The 27153-nt window shown below is 32.7% G+C and overlaps 2 protein-coding genes across 3 annotated transcripts; both read left to right on the top strand.

Annotated features, from left to right (window-relative positions):
* The first annotated feature begins 10642 nt into the window (after positions 1-10642).
* Positions 10643-19307, top strand: LOC123197751 (transmembrane protein 214-like). Of its 2 annotated transcripts, XM_044612124.1 has the most exons (11): positions 10643-11195; positions 11315-11452; positions 11818-12006; positions 17111-17248; positions 17341-17462; positions 17602-17734; positions 17821-17950; positions 18063-18142; positions 18261-18395; positions 18823-19062; positions 19183-19307. In XM_044612124.1, exons 1-10 carry the CDS (start codon positions 10752-10754, stop codon positions 19048-19050), a joined length of 1737 nt encoding a protein of 578 aa, XP_044468059.1. In that variant the 5' UTR covers positions 10643-10751; the 3' UTR covers positions 19051-19062; positions 19183-19307. The 2 variants fall into 2 exon arrangements, with proteins under 2 accessions (XP_044468059.1, XP_044468058.1); XM_044612123.1 differs by having other exon boundaries at positions 18823-19307.
* A 2629-nt stretch (positions 19308-21936) lies between these two features.
* LOC123197752 (protein RSI-1-like) lies at positions 21937-22746 on the top strand. The gene is made up of 3 exons (XM_044612125.1): positions 21937-22095; positions 22180-22219; positions 22316-22746. The coding sequence occupies exons 1-3, from the start codon at positions 22021-22023 to the stop codon at positions 22495-22497; spliced, it is 297 nt and encodes a 98-aa protein (XP_044468060.1). The 5' UTR covers positions 21937-22020; the 3' UTR covers positions 22498-22746.
* Positions 22747-27153: the final 4407 nt, after the last annotated feature.

Below are 27153 nucleotides of genomic sequence, written 5' to 3'. Positions count from 1 at the left end.
CAACTTTTGTGAAATGTCGAAACTGCCCCCATATATAAACACAGCAAATTTCCCCGTTCCCATGGTAATCTTTGGGCATTTCAATGTTCAAAAACAGTGGAAAATCTGAAATTTTCCCCTGTCCCACGATCGCCCAGATTTCTAGTGATTTTCGTGCTTTCCGACAATCGCAAATGGCAAAGAACATTAGCATATCTTCCGATTTCATCTTTGAATCAAGTTATTATTCATATTATTGAGATTTGAGTGAGATTTTGTAGTTTGAAACTTTAGGGTTTTGATTTTGAACAATGCTTGAAATGTTTTAATTCTTGGTTGTTTTCGTTGAATTGGTTGAGGGGTTTTGTGTTATAGGCTATATAGATTTTATTTGTGTTGAAATTGGAGGCCAAAACGACGAATTTTTGGCCGAAAAATCCTTCCGAAGTGATCGACAGTCCAATCATGGGAACAATGTTTCCTACAGTCAAACGATTTCTCCCACGATCAGGAGGGATTGACCGTGGGATAGGGGGGTTAATAGCGTTTTCAAAACATTAGGGAGCTGGGTGGGAGTCCTCAGTCCATGGCGGGCTTTTCTAAAATTTGCCACGTGATAGTTGGTTGTTGCCATGTATACCGTGGGTTAGGCGGAAATTTGCTTTTTTGAAACTATAAGAGCGCTAAGAGATTAGAAAATTACTGAGGGGTCAGGGATAAATATTGGACCTGTTTGTGATTGGAATTTATTTAGGGGGTAAATGAAAAATTTTCTTATCTAGTGTTTCTCAACGTGTAGACATTGAATTTTATATCCGTTTTTTCTGTTTAAGGGTTTTTCCACGTATAGTTTTCGAGTTTGAGATTCGGTTTTTCGAATGTTGTGTTTTTTTGGCATATTTTACGATGTAATAACATAATTTCAACTCAATATTTCAATTTTTTTGTTTATAGGATATATTAATTCGTACTTTTGAATTTCAGTTTTGTTTTTCTGAATTTTGTTTTTTATGATATATCGATTCGTATTTTTCAGATTTCCAAAAAATTTTTCGATTGTTGTCATTCTAGGGTATTTCAACGTTTAGAATTTGAATTTCAGTTCCGTTTTTTCGAGTTTTACCATTTTAAGATATATCGATTCGTATTTTCCAGATTTTTGAAGAATTTTTTTATTGTTGCCATTCTAGGATATTTCAACGTTTAGAATTCGAATTTCAGTTCCATTTTTTCGAGTTTTACCGTTTTAAGATATATCGACTTGTATTTTCCAGATTTTCGAAGAATTTTTAAATTATTGCCATTCTAGGATATTTCAACATTTAGAATTCGAATTTCAGTTACGTTTTTTTTCAAGTTTCACCATTTTAGGATATATCGACTTGTATTTTTTATATTTTCGAAGAATTTTTCGATTGTTGTCATTCTAGGATATTTCAACGTTTAGAATTCGATTTTTAGTTTCGTTTTTTCGAGTTTTACTGTTTTATGATATATCAACTCATATTTTCCATATTTCCAAAGAATTTTTTTTATTGTTGTCATTCTAGGGTATTTCAACGTTTAAAATTCAAATTTCAATTCTGTTTTTTCAAATTTCACCGTTTTAGGATATATCGACTCGTATTTTCCAGATTTCTGAAGAATTTTTTGATTATTGACATTTTAAGGTATTTCAAAGTATAGAATTTGAATTTCAGTTCCGTTTTTTTATTTTCACCATTTTAAGATACCGAAATCTTATTTTTTACCTTTTGTCATTTCCTTTTTTATTGTTTTCTGTTTTTCATCTTTCTATGTGCATATGTGTACGATGTATTTTATCTGTCATTATGTATAGATATGTATTTGATTTTATTTTTTAAATAACTTGTCATGGAAATAATTATTTCTGATTTGAGTGATGTTACTATCAAGCGTTAGATGAAATAAAGAAATACTCAAACAACTCATTCTAACAAATATAAAATGAAGAAATTATTTGCACTAAAGTTATTACATCACATATTAATACAATTACACATTTGAAACAATAATAAAAATACATCGGTTACATATAACTGAAGTACAACAATAATGAATCATATAACTAACAAAACTGATTCCACCGCATGTCAAGATCTTGTCCCTTTACCTTTTTTAGATGAACGCTGCAGGACGGAGCTCGGCACGGGTACTGGGCTTTTATATTGGGTTCATACGTGTCCTGGTTCATGGCAACGACTACAAATCCTTGGTGTCACATTTTCTCCCTGTGAAGGTCATCGATTTCTGTTAGAGGGACGATCCAGAGACGACTATCGAGGACGGAGGGAAGAATAACCATTCTTTTTGGTGAGTATAACCAATCACATTTCCAAAAGGATTGACAGGTTCTTGATATATTACACGGTAGATATCGATCTGGAAGAATGGATGAATCTATGCATTGACATTTGTGAGCCTCATATGTTGTGCAATGGCAATGACATGCTTGCATGGAATACGTGAAAGTTGAAACTTTCTACGTGTTCAGGACATTTCACCGAAGTCCACAATACCCATGAATCCATCAAAACCGACAACCTGATACCGAATAGGTGTAATCGGTCGAACCTCCAGACGTGTAGACTTTGGTAGACTATTGCTGATCTTCTTCTCCGCCCAAGGGTGATAAAGTTAGGACATTCATCTGTAATTTTGAAAAAATATTAACAACACATTTGGTAATAACCAAAACAAAGGGAAAAAAGTACATAAGAAAAAACTTTTAATTAATAATGATTTTTTGATACTTACTTGTATGGTTTCTCCTCTCGTAAAACCATCGCTGCATAGTACCACGAATGAACTCCAAGAGCATTGTGATAGGTAGGCCCCGTGCATGTCTGACAAGGGCATTAAATGACTTAGCAATGTTAGTGGTCATGATGTTGTATCGATGTCCCGAAAAATACGCTCTACTCCAACGCTCAAATCTAACATCACGTAGATAAGCTCCAGCTTGAGGGTTCATTGAGTCAAGAGATTGCATCATCACCCCAAATTTTGATTCTGTGTATGATTTTGCGGCTTTCCAATATGCACCCGCAACCTATAAGGTGGAAAAAAATATGAAAACTGATTATAATCAAAATGTATAAAAAGGATAAACTATTACAAATTTAATTACTTGTTTAAACATTATACCTTTGAGTCTCGTTTATACTTTGCTCGCATGTTACACAGAAGATGATGACAACAACATCCATGGTGGACATCTGAAAAGACTTCAACCATTGCCGAGTATATAGCATGATGTCGATCTCAGAGTATTGTCAGCTCAGAGAGGTCATGGATACATTCTTTAATCTTCCTGAGAAACCAACATCACGTGTCGTGATCTTCTTTTTTGTCGACACCGAAACCAATGGGATATATCTGGTTATTACCATCAAGAGTCATCGCAATAAATAAATGCCCCAGATATCAACCTTTAAGAAAAGCAGTGTCAATGCAAATAACAGAGCGAAGATATTCTCTGAATGCATGAATGGAACATTCTAATGCCATGAAAAAAATTCTTAAATCGATGGTCATCATCCATTTCAATAGCAGTAATGGTGCCCGGATTAGTACGCTGTAAATTGTAACAATAATCTAGTTAAAACATAAATGATTCCTTCGGTGAGCCCCTCAATGAATTTATAGCCCAGTTTCTTGCCCGTCAAGCCTGTGAATATGAAATATCAATTTTACATCGGTCGGCGATGTCCACAATTATTTTCTTAGGCCGATAAATTCGATCAATCATCACAAACTTTGACCTTATTAATTGACCTAAAGCTCGAGCCCTAGCTTGTCTATAATGTGGCATGAGTTGATCAATTGAACATGTATGGGTAGGATTCATAAAGTTGATTTGAAACACTTCACCGACTGTGGACTTGGTTGCATGTATATACCACTCACAATTTTCAGTCTTGTACTTAATTTCCCATTGTTTCTTGTCAAACTTTTTTACCATGAATTGAAATCTTTTAAGTAAGGCGAATTACTTCACAACGTCTTTCAATTGAACTTTATTATGAAAAGTATCACCAACCTTTACACCATTCTCCTCTCGGATCGATCTGAAACCACCTGATGATATTGATAGCTATGGAGGAAAATTAGGAAGCCACCTAAACGAATTAGTGGGGACATTGTCAAAAAATGGCCCAGAATAATTTTCATCACCTGAAATAGGATCTTCAAGTTGCAAACTATCCATACCCTCAGTAACTGATGTTATATACTCAAGCTCTACATCTTCAGAAGGAATATCTGACATATCATTTCCATCAAAGTCATTCGAGTCCGAAACTCTATCTTTTTCTCCATGAGCCCATGAGTTTGTAATGTACAATGGGTCATTACTGAAATCAATCAAGTTTTTCAAATCGTATTCTTTTTTGACCCCACTAATTTCTTCTTCTTCTTCTTCTTTATCTTCATCTTCATCTTTTTCCTCTTCATCTTCATCTTTATCTTCATCTTCTTCCTCTTACCCTTCAATTAGGGTACATGTAACAAAAACAGGAATACATTCCTGTAAGTACTGAGACATATAAATAAGACCTTGTACATCTTCATCATTTTGGATCTATACAGGGTAGTCAAGCTCAATTTTTCTTGGCTTCATTGATAGTTGAAAGTAGTTTTTCATTGGATCAATACCGCAAAACTCCTTCAAAAGCTCAATAAATCTCTCGAATGTTGTTCCATAAGGAATTTTAATCAACTGTTTGGATCCTCCAACATATTTCATTGTGTTGTTGCCACCTTGAATCTATTCTCCTTAGTAACGAACTGATGCATAACCATCCATTTTAATTATCAATCTTGCAATGATAAGTTTTTGAAAATAATTATTTATTTATAACAAAAAAATCTGTAATAACTATATAAAACAGTCTTATAATTATTAATATAAAAAAACCCTTCATATTTTTTAAATATTTTTTAACCCTCTATAATTATTTAACAATTTATATAACACTCTCGTATATTATCTTGTATCAAAATACATTTATCTGTTCTTAACGTTCCATTTAAAACGTTTTTATAATGTTTAATATCAAAATACCCCCTATATTTTTTAAAAAATTTAATTTAACCCTCTATACTTATCTAATATTTTATTAAACATCTTTGTATAATATCTTGTATCAAAACGTATCTATCTATTTTTAATATTTCATTAAAAACGTTCTTACAATGTTTAATATAAAAAAAACCCTATATTTTTCTAATATTTTATTTAACTCCTTATATTTATCTAACAAATTGTTTAACCTTGTATCAAAATATATCTATCTATTCTTAACATTTTATTTAAAGCGTTCTTACATTGTTTAGTATCAAAATACCCCATATATTTTTTAATATTTTTTAGCCCCCCATACTTATCTAATATTTTATTTAATACCCTCGTATATTTTCTATTATCAAAATACATCTATTCATTCTTAACAGGTTTTTAAATCCTTCATGTCATTATGAATTATCAAAATACGCCAATATTTTTCTTAATATTTTATATAACCCCCTATAATTATCTAAACTTTCATTCAACACCATTTTATGTTCTCTTGTATCAAAAAACATCTATCCACTCTTAACCTATTATTTATTTGCTTCATATATTATGTAATTTCAAAATACCCCCTATATTTTTTAAATATTTTTTTACCCCCTACAATTACCTAACATTGCATTTATCACCCTTTTATGTTGTCTCATATCAAAATACATCTATCTATTCCTAAAATTTCATTTATAATGCTCTTACAATGTTTAATATCAAAATGCCCCCATATTTTAATAACATTTTTTTGACCCCTCATAATTATCTCTTTATTTATTTAACACCCTTGTATTTTGTTTTATATTAAAGTATACATATCTATTCTTAACATGTTATTTAAATCCTTGATATATTGTATACTATCAAAATACCTCCCATATTTATCTAACATTGCATTTAACCCCCCATATTTATCTAACATTGCATTTAACCCCCCCATATTTATCTAACATTTATTTAACCCTCCATATTTATCTAAAATTATTTTAACCCCTATATTATGACATATAAACTAGATTTAACAAATAAAATTAAGTTTTTAGGCTAAGATTGGTATATATACCTTTTTTTCATGAATAGTCTTTTTTCGAATCGAATTTAGAAATACGAACTTCTTTCTTTCGAATGAACCCCTACTAATTGATCTTGAATAAAAATGAGAGTGAGAGTGAGTGTTTGAATGATATGAGAAGTGTGTATAATAAGAGTGAGTGAGGAGGGTTTATATAGATGAGAAGAGAGGTAATTTTGGTATTTTAAAAAAAGCTATGGGTATTTTTGCTTAAGAATAGTGAATTTGGGTATTTTTGCTTAAAAATAGTGAATTTGGACATTTTTGCTTAATGGAGGGGTATTTTGGCCATTTTTTATAATTTTCCGTAATTAATTGCCTCTTCGTTATAGAGCATTTTACATGAAATGGTAAAGCTGAACTAGCCAATTTCCTCCCTTCTTCTACAAGTCACAAAAAGTTTACAAAAAAGAAAAAATGGAGCCCCAGTCCGCAAAACAAGAGCCCTTACAGTCATAAGAAAACCAAACCCAAAAATCATATAGTTACAACTTCCATTTTGTTTTTAACAAAGACAATTGTAATTGTTATCACCGATATGATTTTGTTCTAGTCGCCTAAGACACATTGAGAGCAAGATCAAACACAAGGAACAAGATTGAAGATCAAGATTTATAGATTAAACTCAAGAATCAAAAGGAGATCAAGGGAAAAAAATTTGTCAAAATTTTCTACACTTTGTTTTTCATCTTTTCACATTTCATACAATGAATTGTTCTTCATTTTTGTTCTATGTTTTTAATATTATTAGAATAAACGGCAAGACTCTTTTTTCTAGGGATTAAAAGAAAGTTGTCAATTTTTATAATTATATAGTGACTTTTATATTCATTCAAGGAATCTTTGATAATGTTTTTTATTTGGCAATTGTGAATTAATATCTTGTGAAGTATTAGGGCTCAATATCATGCATGCTCACCACAAAAAGTAATGTTTGTGGTTTGGGGTTCAGGCTTGCGATAAACAAGAATAAGGATTCAAGTCTGATTAAAAGCAACCTGGATATTGTTTTCACTGGTTCACCATAAATCTTGTTTTTGATACCAACTCATTATGTTGGGAAACTTGGTTCTCTCATGAAAATGGCTTTGATACCATGTTAGCATCTCCCAATCCTTGGCTATCGTGTGGTGAACAAGAACAAGGACAAGTTTGCGGTGATCAAGAAAAAGGTTTTAGGTCCAATTAAAAGCAACTTTGATGTTGTTGTTATTATTTCACCACAAAACTTATTCTTGATACAATTAAGGATCCACACCAAAGGGGTCTTAGGTTATGGCCCGAACTTTGCCATTGCAAGGTCAACCAATTGACGATTATAACATGATATGACATGACCTGTGGATATAATTAGTCACACTGAATTTAATACAAAATGACCTGACAAAGATCACTATCATGTCATTATTTAAGTAAATTAAATTAAAGGTTATTGAAAGATTTTTCTAGAAATTTGAAAAATGAAAAAGCGATAGTAAAGATGTTAGGAGAAGAAGGATAGCCGATAGTGATGTTTCTGGTGAAAATGAAGAGAGAAAAAATAATTAAAAAAACATAAGAATTTAAAAAAAAACTAACAAATTATAATTATAATTATTTGAAGATAAAATGATAAATTAAATATTATTAAAGGATAAATTAATAAATTAAGTTTCCATTTTAAAATATTAAAAACATATTAATAATTGAAATTTTTATTAAATAGTTAGGGCATTTTTACCGGTATAGTAGTAAAGGATAAAAGGTTAATTTGTAGTAAAATCGAAAACAATTTACTAATCAAAAGGAATGACGGGTGAAAAATAGATTTTTTAAACTTGGAGTTAGAGTTTTATTCAGCAAACCTTACGTGCGGAATTAGTCATTTCGCCAATGCCCGCCACCTGTCCCCTAATTTCCTTTATGAGAGAACAAAATATTACCTCTTCCTTATGGTAATAATAAGAATTAATTACTGATATTTAACCACGAAGGGAATTGATGACGTCATGATTTGTAGATCTGACGGTATAACTACCGGTAGTCAATTTCCGTGGGGCCAAGTGGTGATAGTGACACAACGAGAGTGGATTGGGAAAAGAAGAGTCAACGTAGAGCCAACCTAAAATAGTACCCGGCGGCCCCACTTTTAAGCCCTCGTTTACATCGTAAAATATCATATTCCCATTATGCCCTTCATTTCATTTCCAAATTGCAAAGTGCCTAAATAAAACCGTCAGATTAAAATATTGATCGTCAATGGCTGGCTACTGATAAATGTGAAAATAAAATAATATATTCAATAAATTATATAAAATTAAAAATATATGGTTGCTATATTAGCATAAGTTTTAAACATTTTTTTTAAATAAAGGATCAAGTATATACCTATTTTATTATAATGTATTTTATTTAATAATAACACGTGTCAAGATATATTTAAATGATAACAAAGTTGGGTGAGATTGACTAAAAATTAGTATAACCTAGAAAGAAACTAGTGGTGGATGGAAATTTATGAGAAGGTGAAATTAAAAATAATATAAGGTTTTAGTGGAGCATTAACCTTGTACGGTAATAATAAGATAAAGTCATTGCACCGCTTTAGTATACAGTCATCATGAGTTGTAACTAAAAATATCATATATTATATAGTTGAAGTGGATTATTAATTTAAACACTGGTTGACAACATTTTATGGTTATTTCTAAATTCTAATTTGGCGGTGACAATAATTGATTACCCTTTACTTAACCACGACGTTTTAAAATTATTAAACATACTTTCTTAATATTGAAAAATTATTTTAAAAAAGGATAATTTGCACTCATTTTCTAATGGGACATTAATTAAAATAGACAATAATTTTTTTGCGTAAATTTTTTTAAGCAAATTTGTAGTGATTTTACTTTTCTATGTAAATTTAATTTTGTTTTCAATAATATTTATTTCTGTTAATTACGTCATCCTTTCGGTTAATTATGTCAGATTCGATATATTTTTTTCGATAATCTTTGAGCATACTATATTTGGTAAGTTATAATTTGAAGAATCAAAAACTTATTCAGAAACTAATCAATTTTTGTTCTAATATAGATCGAAACGAAAAGATGAATATAAGTGTAAAGAATGGTGCAAATGCAAGTGCAAGCGCAAGCGAATGCATGCGGATGTGGGTGCGCAAGGGTACATACAGGTGCACAAGGGTACATGCAGGTACACAAGGGTGTGTACCGATGTTCACAAGTACACGCAGGTGCTCGCGAGTGAGAAGAAGTACACACATCTATGCTCGTGTACACACACACACATATAACAAAAGTGCGAAGTTCTTCGCACCTACATGCTTTCGCACATATCTGCAAGCACCCACGAGCATCAACACACATGCGCGTGCACTTATAGCATTATTTACACTTATATTCATCTTTTCATTTTGATCTACACTAGAACAAAAATTAATTATTTCCTAAATAAGTTTTTTATTTTTTGAATCATAACTTATCAACATAATATACTTAAAGGGTATCAAAAAAACTATATTAAGTTTGATATAATTAACTGAGAATGTGATATAATTAGTTAAGAGAGATATTATTAAAAATAAAATAAAATTTATTTAAAAAAATAAAATTATTATAAATTTCCCTAAAAAAATTTACACACAAAATTTAGTACCTACTTTAATTAATATTCTTTTCCGGATTTATAACAACACGTGTTTTCATGGTAATTAATTTTTGAAAAAAAATTTATTCTACTATTTGTTCTGACAAAATTTCCAATCTACAGGGTGGCCGAGTGAGCTTAAAGGGCAGGCTTTGGTATTTTCTTCTGAAAATGATATGTTTTATAGATGCCCATGGCTACGTCCAAACCAAAGATAGATGCTCAGGATGACGAAACTTTAGTCTGGACACGTAGTCATTGTCCAGATGAAGAATTTTATTTGGATTATTTGAATTTAGATAATATCAGTTTAAAGAAAAAGATTTTAAATTAAAAAAAATATTGAAAGGGGAGTCATCATTCAGGGAAAGAAAGCAGTTATCATATATCGAAAATTAAGAGAGATGGGAAATATCACTTTTTGAAACATAATTTTAAGATAAATTATTAATTTTTAAAATTATAAAAAAATAATATAAATTTTTAAAATATTATTATTTAGAGGTAAAATAATAATTTTATTTTTGATTCTAATAAAAAAATTTTATAAAAATTAATTCATAAATGAGTGTTTAGATTTTTTAATTATTATAAGTGTCTTTTTTAAGATTAAATTAAAACTCAGAAGAAAAATAGTCTTTGGGCTTTTTATTTAATATTTAATCAATTTTCCCTAATCTTAATCATATTTATGTCAGCATCCGTCAAAATTTCTGGATAATGGCATTTACGTTATTTATCCAATGGATGAGGTCAATTAAAAACTTAAGCAAATACAAAAATTCCACGTGTCTTTTAACACAGTTCTTCATTTTGTCGTCTCCTTCCAAACCCGACCCCCCTCCCTATGTGTTTTCTCATCGTGATCTTGTTCGACGTAAGCACAGTTTCTTTTAAGTAGAGAAACTGTCGTTTCGGCTGAGGAAATTGTCGTTTTAAAGAGGGAGAGTAACTCATCTTCTCACCATGGATGAGAATTCAGCTATTATCGAGCAAATTCTTAGGGAAGACGAGCTGGATAACAGCACATACTACTCTAACCAAAGTGATGACGCCTGGCAGACGGTGTCGTATCGGAAGAAATACTCAAAACCGTCGCAAACAGAGAATTCAATCACTGGCCATCCTAAAGGCGGCGCCACTACTTCTGAAGTCTTTCGGTCTATCGAACAACATTCGGAGGAACTTCGACGCCGAATGGTTGAGGCTCAGCCGAAGGTAGACGTCGTCTTTGACGGATCTAAGAGGCATTCCGATGAAGAAGATGATGGTGATGTTGAACCTCCCGTTGCCGATGCGGAGCTAAAGGAAGTTAAACAGAAAAGGCCAAAGAAGCCTAAAATTACGGTGGCGGAGGCATCTGCGAGAATCGACGCCGGCGATCTAGGTGCTTTTCTCGCTGACATAACTGTGAGTGATGATTTTTTTTTTTAAATAATTTGAATATATTGTCGTTTTACGAATTCTATGTTTTTGCATGGCTTGTGAAAACAGTGATTTTAATTGTTGTTGAAATGAATATTAAATAGGCTTCGTATGAGAAACAGCAAGATATACAGCTGATGCGATTCGCGGATTACTTTGGTCGTGTGTTTGCGTCTGTGAGTTCGTCTCAGTTCCCTTGGTTGAAGACGTTCAGAGAGTCCACTGTTGCCAAGATAGTTGATGTGAGTGAGATTTGGATCATTAATGTTTGAATGTTATTGAGCTTTCATGAACATTTGATTTCGGATGTTTCATATTTTTTTTGCTGCATGCAAATGATCTACAAGTTAAAATGGATGCAGTTGCATCAGTTTTCATTTCAATTTACGAGGTGCAGCAAGCAATTTTCTGGTTACAAGTAACTGATATTAAGATTACTAAAACGATCAGTATTTTCAGCATCAATTATTGTTGGTTGAGCTCAAATTTCTTGTTATTCCAATATTCTAACATCTAGGATGTCTAATCATGCCATGTTCGTGTTTTGGTTGTAAGATATTATTTATTGGATTGGCATAGTTTTATTCCCAATATTACTTGTGAACAGATCCCTCTTTCTCATATCCCTGAAGATGTTTATAAGATATCAGCTGACTGGCTTAACCAACGACCTTTTGACGCACTTGGGTCCTTTGTCTTATGGTCATTGGACAGCATTCTCGCTGACCTTGCAATTCATCAAGGAGTTCTTAAGGGTTCTAAAAAGGTTGTTCAACAAGCATCTTCCAATTCTCAGGTATCTTTTCATCATGTCATGTTTGATATTTTTTATGCATAATTATTCTTGGTTTAGCCTTAAAGAGGTAATTAGAGGATATTTGTAGATGTGGTTATGTGTGTCATGGGAAAACCTTTTCATCTTTAAATAAAACCCCATTTATTCATCTTTAAAAATTATGAAAATACCCTTTTTAAAATAATATGTCAGAAGCATGCAAAAAATGTCCCAACATCAACTATAAGTTGAAAAGACATAGTACGTATGGCCAAATACATGAAAACCAACAAAAATATAAAAACTGATAAAAGATAAAATGATGGAAATGCCCTTGCAGCTCTATGTTCGTTGATTGCTGCTCATCCCACAACCATCACGATCGTTTATACCTACACACCTGAAGGTAGAGGAGTGAGTGATATAACACTCAGTAAGTAAAAAACTCTATTATTAACTTGTGCATAATCTCCAAAATACCTTTGACTCGACTCATATTATCTGTGTCATCCGAAGTTAGCATTAACTCCCATTAGGATGATGGTGGGTCCTAGATGTCATCTCTGTGCTCATACTAAACGTTAAAGAAGGTCTAGGCTACATTTCTTAACCTTCGGATCGAACTATGTCCCACTGAATTACTAAGAAACCACTTTCCAAATTCCTGTCTGGTATGACCACAACATTTCTCAGTGAAAACATCATCATTTGAAAACAATATCTGTAGCTGTATACTAGGCTGAATGGGCTGGATCGAATACAAGAATTTGACACTTTAGCTGTGTGCGCTTTCTCTCTGTTCCATTACACTCAAACATAGTCTCAATTAGCTCTACTACAAGCAAGTACCCTACTGCGGACATCTCTACTACAGATGATGTAAGGAATGTATATTTATAGTGCCCTCTTGTAACGATCCTGTGACATCTAGCATGTATGCATCTCGAGCTTCAACTCAATTTAGGCTCATTCTCACTTTCACCTAATGCTTGTCTTGTGCCTTACTAAAATTTCATCTCTTAGATATGTAGGGTACTACTGCATACTCGAGATCTTTATGTTATCTCTCGAGACAACCCTTTAACTTTTAGCCTTCTTACACGGGCTTGTGCCTTAAGATACACGGGGTGTATTCCCCTTATAGCATACACAAACTTCTTCCTCGTGGCCTCTTCCTGTGTAATATTTTCTACATACACGGGGGTGTGTCTTACTAACACGGGCATGTGCCTTTTTGATAAAATTAATACACTTTCCATTTTTATACTCATTTCAACTGTACTACTTCTCAAGAATATTCTAATCGTTTCACCCCACACACGGTCATGTACTAGTTATACATGGGTGAACCACTTGTCTTAGTTGACCACTCAACAGTCAACGAAGTCCAACGATCGTCGACACACTAGAAAACGTAAGCTGAATTATGGGTTTCGTGCATACGAGTATGTGTCCCATACCACACAAGCCTGTGTCGAGTCTAGAATGCAAAAAACACACATAATTTTGCACCCTAATCTAATCTCTGCATGTCTCTACCTACCCTAATTCTTTCCCAAACAATCTATAGTCAAAATGATGATCAAAATGCATCCAACATGTACTATGAGTGGACTAATAATCATCAATCATTCAACTATCTACTTGAGATAGTAATCCTCATCAAACAAAAACTAATATCGCCAAACTACAATAATTACTTCACATACATACACAATTATTTCTCAAGTTAGTCCTCTTCTGGTATGATTATATGCTTGTATGTACATATAACAATAATCGAATTAGATTATCTGTCTTTTCCTTTGTCTAACTCGACACCATCATCATGTAAAAATCACTATCAATACACATACACAACCATGATCAACACACATATATAATCAATATGATTATTTTAATATCAAACATCATCATTTGACCATATGCAAACAACAAAATAGTCTCAACCAAAGCCATAAAATCGCACACCTTAATTACCTCTTGAAAGTTCTGCCGTGAGGAACAAGGGTTGATCAACAAGCCCTTTTCTCTCTAACCTTTTTCTCGCCACGTCGTTGAAAAATGAACGTCGAAGCTACCACAAAATAGCCTGGTCAACAAGCTTTAGTGCTTCTCTCTCTCTTGACAATCGTGTGTTTTTGGATAGGGATTGGAATCCCTAAAATGTAGCAAATGTGTTTTTTTAATCTAAAATTGCATAATGTCATGCATGGGTATGTACCCTGCCATAGATGGTTGTGTATCGCAAAATTCAAATTTTATGTAGAGATCACCTTATTTGACTAACGGGACATCAACAAATAGGTGTGGCCTTCCTGTACATGACTGTGTGTCCCTTAAATTTCATACTTTAACATTAAATTATTTACACATCAATCAAACTCAAGCAAAAAGACCATGTTACCCTCAAAACATACATGTGGGTGTTACAACCTTGTCACTAAGACCTAATAGCAAAGCGCTGTATGTCTTATTTAGAAGTTCTTTCTTATCTAGAAGTTCTTGCAGGTAGGTTTTCCACACCGTCCAACGCAATTGCCAAACCATCTCTTACCAAGATTGCATTCATCTCGACGTTTCACAAGCCTAAATCATTCGTGCCTGTGAACTTTTTAATCTCATACTTAGAGCCCAAACCTATTTGTTGAACAACAATAGCAAGAGAAACACTTAACAACTGTAAATGCCCAGTAGAAATGCTCACAAAAAAAAAAAGACCCGAATTTAATCTTAAATCCAACCAAACTCTGTTACCATTTTTGTTGAACCTGCAGTGAGATTAAATCAAGAAAACAACAATAATAAACTAATTATAGAGATTGAGAAATTAAAATACCAAATTTAAAGAGGTTTAGTTGTCAATATAATAATCTACGTCCTTTGTTGGTAATATGAGAAAATGGTATATTTTCTTAGAAAATTGGCAAAATGCCTACGAAGAAGAAATTGTTTTTCCCCTTTTTCTTTACAACATCTCCTTCCCACAAAATTACATACCTAGAAGCGCGCAACATACACCCTCTTAACAATGCTCGATGACCTGTACAAAACCAAGAACCACACATCATCCAAATTCTCTCCTGAGCAAAGCCAAAAATCATCCAACTAAGATTATCCATACCAAAATATCCCTGTAGCTTCAAGCCTTTAGTGTAGCCAATTGATTAGAATTTGTTGTCCTTGCAGATTTGTTATGCCTCTCTATTTGCAGTGGCTTGGTCACAAATTGTGTATAAGGGCTGATTCACTTATTGAGTCATCTTTTTAACCCATGTGGACCAATCAGCTATGGGACACAAGTCAACAGTAATGCGCCCAAGCTCAAAATGGCTTTCCTTCGAACGAATGGTCATTCCATCAAGTCTACAGAGTTTTTAGATTTCACGAAACTTTTTAGTTTTCGAATTTTATTTTAGTTGTTTCTTTTCTCTTTGTTTATTTTGGTTCCGAAGGTTTTTCAAGACTATTTAAAAGGTTGTTTAGCTTCAAAATAAAAGACTAAAAAGCTTTTGGTTATTGATTATTGAAATTGTTATTTGCAACAAAGTTCACCTTTTGGTTATTGCAATTATTCAATATCTGAATCTTGGTACAATTTAGTGGTGGTTTATCGTGTCAACATTTCTTGTGATTGTTCATTCATCTTTCGTCATTGTTTCTACATCAACATACACACACACAAAGATGGCCCTCCTTTGACATCTGTAAGTGGCCTAAGAGTGATGATGATTAATGCAGACTGAATTTTTAAGTTTTTTTTGTAATATCTCTGTTTTCTTTCTTTGACAAAAGATTTATCTACTTTTTTCTTGTCCTTTGACAAAATATACTTGCTATGTTTTTTCATTGTGGATTGAATACTGTGTTTTTTAAGTTTTGCCTCCAAGAGGAAGGACAAATATATTTTGTTAAGTATTAAAATCTTTGGCTGAAACCACAATGAAATCATTTAAGAAGCTAATTGATGGAAAAGTCATTGCAAAAGGCAAACAATTCAAGCAAATAAGTTAATGGAATAGACATGAAATTCTGAGGCTGGACTTTAACTTAATAGCTTTCTGATAATTATGTATACATGTCTTACTGTCATCATTTGATAGTTATATGGACCAATGTGGGGTACTGTAGAATTTATATTACTTTTGCATTTTGGATTTCCAGAAAGTTTAAGACATTTGAATGTCACCACCCAAATGAATCACTGACTTCTTTGGAAGACTTTTGATGAACTTTGATTGTAATTTGGCATTTTTTATTTTATGGCATCATATCATTGTTGGCTGGATAGTGATGACAGTTGATTATATCCCTGTATTACCCATGTGTGTTATCATCGTTTTCTAAGAACCCATAATTGCAAGGATATGATACTCAATGGAAGACACAGCTTACATGAATATTCTCAATTGCGATTATTCATTTTCTTTTCTCTATCTAGCATGATACATGATGCATTGTGGACTTCTTTGTCTATCTGATCTGTCAGTTTTATTTTTAAATTTCTTTATTTTGCCATGTGCCTTGATTTTTTTTTTTTTTTAATTCACAAGGTATTCAACTGTACTGAGTTAAAATAGTTATCAAATAATGGAGCATGTGTGCAGACAAAATGCTGGCGATTTGAGAATATTGAATGGGAAGAAAACTGGTCATGCATTTGAACGATTGTTATGTTTTTAACTTCTAGTTGAGCAAGTATTTTGAGCTATATATAAACCTACTCCCACTAGACAACTCATAGAAGAAAATTTTGTTCTTGTTGTTTCTCTTGCCCCCTTCTAAGGGATTTGTCGCTTTTACCTTTTTTCCTTCTTATTGGAAGAAATCCAAGGGAAATTAAATCTAAATGCCATGCTGTTTTGGAGGCACAGAACTTGTTTGACATTTGAAAATCGGGGATGTTTTTAGAAGCAAGAGTTAGGATAGAAGTTCTAAATCAATGGTGTCTCACCCCTTTTCATACAATTGTTGTTTATTGACATGACATACTTTCAAAGCTCTATGCCTTAGAGCTAGTAAACTGTATTGATTGCAGTAACAGATATTGCCTGGCCACTTATAATATATATGTGCTAGTCAATTGATTAACTAATGTACGATTGTTGCTATGTTGGAGCTGCAGGTAGCCATATTTGTAGTTTTGGCCATGGTACTGCGACGGAAACCTGATGTTTTGATTAATTTATTGCCTAAAATGAGGGGAAATCCTAAATTCCAAGGACTAGATAAGCTTCCAATCACCATCTGGATGATTGCGCAGGTGACTACAGCAATATTTGAGATTTTGAATTTCCTTTCATTTTTTTTGAAATATGAGCTTTTAACTGGAAATTGGGATTTCTGTTTGTCTAGGTCACCCAAGGAGATTTGGCTGTAGGACTGTACATATGGGCACAAGCTCTCTTGCCTGTGCTGAGTGGCAAGCCAAGTAGTAATCCACAGTCTAGAGACCTGATTTTACAGCTGGTGGAGAGGTTGGTCACCAATGAGATGCAACATAAATTTTTTGCTATGTTTTATTCTCTTGTGTATTGTTTCTAAGACTTTTGTTTTTATTGCACTCTAAACTTTATTCTGTTTTCTCTAACTTCTTAATCTCATGGGTGAATTCAGAATATTATCCTCTCCCAAAGCCCGCCCTATTTTATTAAATAGTGCTGTCAGAAAAGGGGAGCGCCTAGTGCCACCCTCAGCTCTTGAGATCTTGATGAGAGTCACCTTTCCAGCACCATCAGCTCGTGTTAAGGTTGGTTCTGCTGTGGAGTAGTTACCGTATATGTGATTAGATGTGTAGAAATTTGGATTTAGTGCAATTTTTTATGTTTTACTTAGGCAACTGAAAGGTTTGAGGCTGTTTATCCAACCCTGAAAGAGGTTTCCCTAGCTGGTGCCCCTGGTAGCAAAGCCATGAAACAAGTTGCACAGCAGATAATGCAGTTAGCAGTCAAAGCTGCTGGTGAAGGTAGTGATATCGGACTTCTTTTCAGAGAGATTTCCCTTGCTCATTTTACTGAAAGTAGAAATAGACTTGGTTTATAGATTTGGTCTAAGTTGATGTGTGATGGCGTTTTCAGGTGTTCCCGACCTGTCAAGTGAAGCAAGTAACATTATTATCTGGTGTTTGACTCAAAACCCTGAATGTTATAAGCAATGGGTGAGCGTTCTCTGTTTCTTGTTTAATTATTTTTTGATGTTCATTTGACATTTTTTTCCCCTTTGTTCACACCATCAAAATTTCGATGCTTCTAAATGTATTTGGAAAATGTTTGCAGGATATGGCTTATCTAGATAATCTTGAAGCAAGTGTTGCTGTTCTTAGAAAGCTGTCTGATGAATGGAAGGAGCACTCTGTTAAATGTCCTACTTATGAGCCTTTGAGGGAAACCCTGAAGAGTTTCAGGCAGAAGGTAATATATTTCACACATTCTGGATAGATATTTGATTTAAAGGCATTAAAACTCATGAAGAACACATTTTCTTTGTTTTACTGCAAAACTTTATGGATAGGAATATGTATAAGTATTTTCAACCTGGTTTTTTGTTTTTTTTTCTTATTAATTTAAATTTTTAAAATCAGTTATGATTTCTATAATTTATACTAAAATCTTTTTAAGAAAGTGTCATTCTAATAATTTCTTTGATTGATACAAAATTCCAACTGCTCTTGATTTTGAGAAAGTGGATACATTTTAAACAATTGAAACCCTCCTAATTACCCTCTTTATAAGAGTATTTGATGACTTTTAGTTCCAGCCTAAATGGCTGATTATGGTGAGAATCCATTAGTGGAATCAATATTTGGTTCCTTATAAGATCTGGTTGGTGTTTATACAGAATGAAAAAGCCTTAACAGAGACAAACGATAATGCTCGCATTGCATCATTGAAGGAGGCAGACAAGTATTGCAAGGTGATTTTGGGACAATTGTCGCAAGGCCAAGGATGTCTCAAGGGCTTAGTTTTTGTCTCTGTTGCACTGGCTGCAATTGCAGTTGTAATATCCTCCCAAAATATGGAAAACTGGGACATGAAGAAACTGTTGGAAATGCTTAGTCCAACTTAAAAACTCTATGAGGTACTATCAATGAAAGTTCAGCGGCTAGTATCACACCTATAGGATAAACTATTTTCTTACACAAGGTAACCCTTTAAAAAATGGGAGAGGCTGATTTTGTTTGTTGAATTGTATGTTCAGGAGAAATCAAAATAGAATCCCAGGTACCAGCTTTGTGGGCTGTCATTACAAGAGTGTTGAGCGTTCGAGTTTGGTGTAAGTTTAGTGACTTCTTATCATTTCATAATGACACTAATTTGGATCAATAATGGGATCATATTTAATAATAATAATAATAATAATAATAATAATAATATTTATGACAATAATAGGATAGCAAAATAATAATAATGTAATTATTAAACTCAATTTTAAGTGGTGTTATTGGCTGGTTATCAGCAGCAATTACAGTTTTCAGTAAAAGGGTCTGGTATGTTTCAACATCAAGTAATTCTTTGAATAAGTGATGATAGCCGTTAGCCATTAGATTTGGTCGCTTTCAATTTTCTGGAACACATTCAATGAGGCAATATTGGTACATTAGAAAGACTGAAATTGCCTTGAATGCATTATTTAAGTTTACTGTTGTGGTTATAACGCGATCAAAGAAATAAAAAATAAGAATAAATTATGTGAAATAGCACCATAATTAGTCTGTAATAATAGATTACCTATTTCAGAGGGTGTAGTGGTTATGGGGTTAATTATTGAACTTAGAGTTTTATCAACATGATGTGAGTTATCTAGTGCTGAAAATTGGCATTATAATTCATTTATATGGAATTGTTGAATTAAATGTAAATGAAATATAATTTGAGGTGACAATCATTTTACCCAAAATGAAATAATGGCGAATAAGTCTAGAGAAAAAAAGACTTTAAAGATTAGTAAAATTAGTGAAATGTTAAAACTTTTAAGGTAAAATCTTAAATTCGAATCTTTATCACATTTATAAAATCTTAATTTATTTAATATAATAATTATGAATATAATCATTATGCTTTAAATATGGGCAGGATTCTTGTTAATAAAAAAGGTATAGAGAATGAGAATACAATACAAGTGGGGTGACTAGTCCAAACAAGTTTAATCACAAAACAAGGGAAAAGGACTATTTCCCACCCAAATTTTGGCTAATCTTAAGTCATACCCATGAGAGATGAAAAACTCAAACTTCTACCCATGACCAAATTACTATCCAAATTTTTAGTTAGAGACAAGGGTAAAATCATCATTTTATCTATAAACTTTAAAATTTCAAAATATTTCATTTCCTCCTCCAGGTTTTAAAAACTAACACTTCAACCCATTCTCAAAGTTTGAAAAGTTTAGATTTTACCCTTAGGGTTTGTTCCCTTCTCTGGCCATTACCAATGACCGATGTTTTTCACCAATCTCCCTTCTCAGGCTACAAAAGACGAAGAAGGATGAACCTTCGTTATCCAGATCTGGACGATGAAACGTCATCCAGATCTAGAAAAACAAATGAAGGACAATGCGACAAGTGACAAAGGACGACGAAGTGTCATCCTTCGTCATCTAAGTTGTGTAACGAAGAGAGATCTCCGTCTCTTCATTGCACCGTGCAACGAGGAGATCTTCGTCTCTTCATTGCACCGTGCGACGAGGAGGTCTCCTTCTCTTCATCACACCACTGTCGTCACACCAGGAGAAGGAGAAGGAGAAGGAGAAGGCCAGAGATGATGCCGGAGGATAAAGTTGAAGAGTGTGGGTGAAACTGCTGTTTTTGAAGGTGGGAGGCAGCTAAGTTTTGAAAAATATAGAAACCCTAGGTTTGGGGGTAAAACTGTTACTTTTCAAAGTTTAAAAACTTTAGGTAAAAGTGAAATATTAGTTTCTAAAACCTGGGGGGCAGGGGGGAGTAATAAACTTTATAACTTTTAATATAAACAGTAAAATAAATATTTTACCCCCTTTTTTAACAGAAAAAATTAACAGAAGTTTGATTATAGATAAAAGTTTGAGTTTTTCATATCCCATGAGTATGGTTTTGAGATTGGCTAAAATTTGAGTGAAAAATAGTTATTTTTCCCACAAAACAATCATTAATGCCACCTTAGTTGTTTCACATGTGCCATCGTACTGTTCCAGGACACCACTATATCATCCGTGATCTGTGATCTGTGATCACAGTCGAGAAGAAAAATATAAAAATAAAATCTTTCACATTATTCCAGATCTGACCTAATTTCATTCATATAGTATTTGATGTAATACTTTGGTGGGATCTCATCTTTTATAAAGAGTTTTTAAATGAAGAAAACCTATGAAAATTTTCTTAAAGGGGAAGAATAAATATCTTTTATCAATGGCCTCACCACTTAATTTCAATCTAATTCATAAATTTATTAAGATTTATAGTTTGATGCATTATAAACTGGATTTTCTAACTTTTGAGCATTTTTAGCTTAAGGTTGTAAAATGTCAATACATGTTTTCCTTCAATTTAATTCCACTCACATTTATAAATATTAGTTAATTTCAATGTAGTTAAACAAATTTTGGATTTAAATTTTTAGAAACTTTTAAATAAATTAATAAAATATTAAAATTTTTAGAAAAAAAGTTTGGATTTAAAAAATCTTCGTTACATTTGTAAAATTTTAAGTTATCGGATATAGTAGTTATAGATCTGATTATTATATCCTAAATTTATCTGTCCAACCAATTTGGACGAGATTCCGATTAAAAGAAAAAAACATGTTTATGATTATAACCAGTGTTCATGAAGACACTAACTAACATGCTAAAGTTGACAAAAGCGTTTAACAAAATTACACCCAACACGCCGCTTTTATCGGTCACTTTTCTCCATATGAATTTTCCCTAACCCTATATTCACGCCTTCATTTTGGCTTCAATTATTGCTTTACCATTTCCCCCTTCTCCCTATTTATATCCTCTCAATTTCTCCTCTTTTCTTCAAACTAATACAGTCCCACCTGTCGGTGACAAAAAATGGCCCATTGTCGCTCTTCCTTCTTGCTGCTGGTGTCCCTTGTTCTCTTGCTTACACTCTCCAATGTGGCTGAGGTACTTGACTATAGATATGCACTTCATTATAGCCAGCTTTTAAGTTTTGATTATTGTTTTCTAATGGATCTTTTCTATCAACAGGTTTATGGTAGTGGTAAATATAATAACCTTAAACCGTCAGGTAATTAATGTTAATTATTTCTTCTCTTTTTGACATGAAGTTTATTAATTTAGAAGAAGGTTGATGAATAAGTTTATGATAAACATTTATTTTCAGATTGCAACCCAAAGTGTAACTATAGATGCTCAGCAACATCGCACAAGAAGCCATGCATGTACTTCTGCCAAAAGTGCTGCAAGAAATGCCTGTGTGTGCCTCCTGGTACTTACGGCAACAAGCAAGTTTGCCCTTGCTACAACAACTGGAAGACCAAGGAAGGAGGACCCAAATGCCCTTGAAGCTAGTTAGCTCTTTAATTAATTAATTAATTATTTGTCAAAGTCTTGATATTAAATTATAAGCCAACCCCATTATTTATATTATTGGCAGCAATTAGTGCAGAGAATCTGTGGCTCTAGTGCTTGCATCAATTAGAGTTGATCCATCGATCTTAAGCCACAATCATCAGGTTACATTTTCATGTAACGTAGTTGCTTTGAGAAGGGCCATCTTCTTGAATCTAGTAATCTTGAAGTATTTTCCGATTACATTCATTATTTCATTTTGAATCTTTGTGAAAGCTTAGATCTTAATCACTCAGTTAAGTTATAAATTTGTTTGAAGTATCATGAGAGCTCTGGCGGAACCAAGATTTTTGCTAAGGAGGGGTCTCTGTCCCCCTATCATTATTCATCAATCAACATAACACTTAATCAAATACTAAATTTTATACTACAAATGATGATTTTCTAATTACAATTAGGTTTATATTTGAATCGAGTTTGTTCGATTGAAAAATAAGCTCAGCTCAAGCAAACTCAAAGCTTGAACTTAAGTTTAAGAATCAAATATGTTTGAATTTGAGGTTGAGGCATGTTCGACTCGCCAATGAAAAAAATTAATAAATATAGATTAAAATAACACTGTTTTAACCAATACGTATAAAAATAGTGTTATTTTAGTTTTTTTTTTCTCAACTACAGTATAAAACCAAGTTCAAACAACTTTAAGGAGAGCTCAATGAACCCAAACTCAAATTGACTTGAATCAAACCATAATTACAACACAAAACACCATTAAACAAATCTAGTTAACTTCTAATATATATTTGTAAATTTATAATTCTTAATTCTAGTCAAGATTTAAATCATAAAAATTAAAATATTAAAATACATCTAAGACATACTTCATCCACAAAATTATTCATAAATTTTTTTGAGTTTACAACATTTTCTTTTCCCATGAACACCCAGTATTGATAAATAATTAATTTTATTATAAACTTTGTAACATTACAAATTACATGGAAGATGATTATATATATTATATAAACTTAAAAAAAAAAAAACTAATTGGAACTATTATATAATACTTGAAAAGGCCAAAGGACTTATTCCCCCCAAAGTATGCTGATTTCTCAAGTTTTCTCTCGTTAACTTTGAAAATCTTATTTACCAACTCATGGGCGGTTAAAATTAACTGAGTCTGTTAATTATATCATTTTCCCTCCTTAAACCCTAAAAACTAACAATTTCCCCCCAACCCAAGTTTTCAAAAACAACATTTCCCCCCTAGGGTTTCCAAACTTTCAGATTGAATTTTTCGATGATGACTGACAATCTCCAGACGACGTTTTCATCGATGACAACACCGAGGAGAATGGGAAGGAGCACAGCCAGAAGGACGAGACACTGCCTGGAGATCGTCAATCATCGTCTAAAAATTCAATCTGAGAGTTCGAAAACCCTAGGGGGGAAATATTGTTTTTGAAAACTTGAGTTAGGGAAAATTGTTAATTTTTAGAGTTTAGCAAGAAAAATAAAATCAAATTTAAGTTTATTTATAATATTACAGATAAAATAATGATTTTACCATTAATACCGTTAATTTTAACCGTCAATAGGTAGGTAAGTGAAAATTTCAAAATTAATAAAGAAAAACTTGAGAAATCAGCATATTTTGGGTCGGAAATAGTCCTTTGGCCACTTGAAAATTAACATAAAACATTAATTTATATTTGAACGCAAATTAACATTAAGTATTATCTTTTTGTTGGTACTGAAATGTTATATAAATTATTTCAATTTTTTTTTCAAAACTATAATCTTTTATCTCTCCATGCTAAAATATATATTAAACTCATACCCTGAAATCAAATAATAATAAATTTTGTCTCTAGTTTATGAGTCAATCTATTAAAATGAAGAAATGTGTTACATATAGGCATTTCAGTAAGCATATTATTGGTATCTAATAAACATACACATAGGCATTCAAGTCTATAGTTTCGCACTAGCTTGTTGCCTTTTGGAGTGTAGGAAGTTTGAGCTTAAGTTGCTTCCCTAACCCTGGCTAGGTCCTTTTTGTTTTTATTTATGCTTGCTTACCGAAAAAAAAAATTTTTCAAGTATATTATCAGAGTAGACCTAATAGACCTAAAACAACTGTTAACCCTATAACAATGGTGGGTCTAGCAAGATTATAACAATTATTCAACCTATAATAAGAGTGGGTATGATAAAAAAATTTCAAAAATTTTTGAAAAATTTAAAGGGAGGCCTAGGCCCACCCTCAAGGGGGTCTGGTTCTGCCCTTGATGAGAGCCATGACCAAAAAAGATTTTAATAATAATAAAATTATATATATATATTTTAAAATATAATTAAATATACATATCATATGATAGACACGTCAATTGGGCCGGGTCGAATGGAGGCCCGGCCCGAAGCACGAAAAAAAGTCTGGGCACGACAAAGCCCGGCCCGGTACTGTAGCGTGCCGGGCCGGGCCCATGGGCTTATCGGGCCGGGCCTTGGGCCTTAATATTAAACCCATGGGCTGGCCCGGCCCAGCCCGGCACTGTTCACATATATATATATAATTTTTTTTAATTTTTTCTTCTGCCAAATGGCAGAAGCTGCTTCTGCCTGGTGGCAGAAGCTAATTCTGCCTGGTGGCAGAAGCTGCTTCTGCCAAATGGCAACGGCTACTGGCGCCAGTAGCCGTTGCCAAACTTTGTTTTAATTTTTTTTTAATTAATTGATTTTTTCCTATAAAAACCTATTCAATTTTTCATTTTCATTTTCAATTACAATTACAAATTTCTCAAACTCTCAATCTCTCAAACTCCCAATCTCTCAAACTCTCAATCTCAACTATTTATTATATTTTTAATTTCATTTTATTTTAATTTTATCATTACAATATATTACAAATGGATCCAATGTCAAATGAATTCAATCCATTTGAATATTATCATGCTGGCGCTGATGATATTATTGATGATGCACAAGGTGGGATAGGTAGAGCACCAACAGGTGAAAGTGGTACGGGTACAGGTTCGCATTGTTCGACAGAGAGAAAAAGAAAACAAATGTCAATGGTATGGGAACACTTTGATAGAATAGAGGAAACAATAGAGGGGAAATTAATTCGTCGAGCAGTATGCAAACATTGCGGTTCTTGTTTAACATGTGCAAGTACAAGTGGGACGGGACATCTTCGCCGACATGTTACTGATTACTGTAAAAAAATTTCACATGAACTTAGAGGACAAAAACAAATTGCATTCACCAGATCCCGATCTGTTGGTCCAGGTGCCACTTCAGCAGGAGGTCCGAGCGGTTCTGGACATATGGGAGAAATGTCAACTTTTACGTACGATCAAATGAAGGTTCGAGATTACATGGCCAGGTATGTCGTTGCTTCTGATCAACCTTTTAGTTATGCAGAAGATGAAATTTTAGAATGGATGATGCAAAATAGTATTCAACCAGCATTTAGAAGAATTCCTAGGTCAACTCTTAGGTCAGATATATTGAGAAATTATGAACTAATGAAAATAAAAATTATTGGAGAATTAAGTAATTTTAATGGTGTTATTTCAATAACTTCTGATTTATGGACTGCTACAAATCAACGTATAGGGTATCTTTGTGCAACTGCTCATTATATTAATTCTGATTGGCAATTATGCAAAAAAGTTATTGCATTTAGAAATTTAGAATATCCACATAATGGTCTTGCAATTTATCGTTCATTAGCAAATATTTTTGATGAATATAAAATTAATAATTCTATTTTTTCAATTACTTTAGATAATGCTAAAAATAATAATAAAGTTATTGAATATATGCATAATCATTTATCTCCTCCATTTAATGGAAAATTATTTCATGTTAGGTGTGCATGTCATATTATTAATTTAATCGCTCAAGATGGCTTGAGTTTGGCAAAAAAACATTTAGAAGTAATTAGACATGCCATTGCATATATTTCATCATCCCCATCACGGGTACAAGCATATCATCAATTATGTAAATCAATGGGGTTAAGAAGGAAAAAATTAAAAATAGATATTAGCACTAGGTGGAATTCAACATATCTCATGTTGAAAGCATGCGAAGGGTATGAAGTTCCTATAACACGATACTTCAATACCCAACCAATGGATTCGCAATATCCTATTTTTTTGACAGATCAAGATTGGGAAATAGCTATGGCTTTAATGAACTTGTTAGAGCCATTGAAAACAGCCACAGATCATTGCTCAGGTGTGTATTATCCGACAACTTGTTCTATAATATATAATATGGTAGAAATAAGTGATATATTTAAAGAACATAGGTATCGTCACTCTCATAATGCTTTTCAAAATATATGTATGCAAATGGAACAAAAATTTAAAAAATATTGGAGTGAAATTCCTTTACTTTATTCTGCAGCTACTATTTTAGATCCTAGGGCAAAAACTAATGGATTACAAAATTTATTTGATGTTATTAATGAAAATTTGTCAATTAACAGCAATGTAAATTCTGTTGAATATGTTCAAGAATTTTTATTTGATATGTATAGTATTTATGAACAAAAATATGAAAAAACTGGACAAAGTTCTGCACCAGAGGTAAGCTCTGGTAGTTCAGGTAAAAAAAAGTCACGCATATGGTCTTTAT

This window comes from Mangifera indica, chromosome 15, assembly GCF_011075055.1.
Source record: "Mangifera indica cultivar Alphonso chromosome 15, CATAS_Mindica_2.1, whole genome shotgun sequence".
Taxonomy (NCBI): Eukaryota; Viridiplantae; Streptophyta; class Magnoliopsida; order Sapindales; family Anacardiaceae; genus Mangifera; species Mangifera indica.
The sequence above is the reverse complement of the archived record's forward strand: the minus strand, read 5'-3'. Positions and strand labels throughout refer to the sequence as shown.

Excerpts from the sequence above, each read along its gene's own strand:
- LOC123197751 (XM_044612124.1), top strand. The coding sequence starts at position 10,752 with ATGGATGAGAATTCAGCTATTATCGAGCAAATTCTTAGGGAAGACGAG. Across the intron at positions 12,007-17,110 it reads AAGCATCTTCCAATTCTCAG|GTAGCCATATTTGTAGTTTT; the intron begins GTATCTTTTCAT and ends TTGGAGCTGCAG. Across the intron at positions 17,463-17,601 it reads ATTTTACAGCTGGTGGAGAG|AATATTATCCTCTCCCAAAG; the intron begins GTTGGTCACCAA and ends GGGTGAATTCAG.
- LOC123197752 (XM_044612125.1), top strand. The coding sequence starts at position 22,021 with ATGGCCCATTGTCGCTCTTCCTTCTTGCTGCTGGTGTCCCTTGTTCTC. Across the intron at positions 22,096-22,179 it reads CACTCTCCAATGTGGCTGAG|GTTTATGGTAGTGGTAAATA; the intron begins GTACTTGACTAT and ends TTCTATCAACAG. Across the intron at positions 22,220-22,315 it reads TAATAACCTTAAACCGTCAG|ATTGCAACCCAAAGTGTAAC; the intron begins GTAATTAATGTT and ends ATTTATTTTCAG.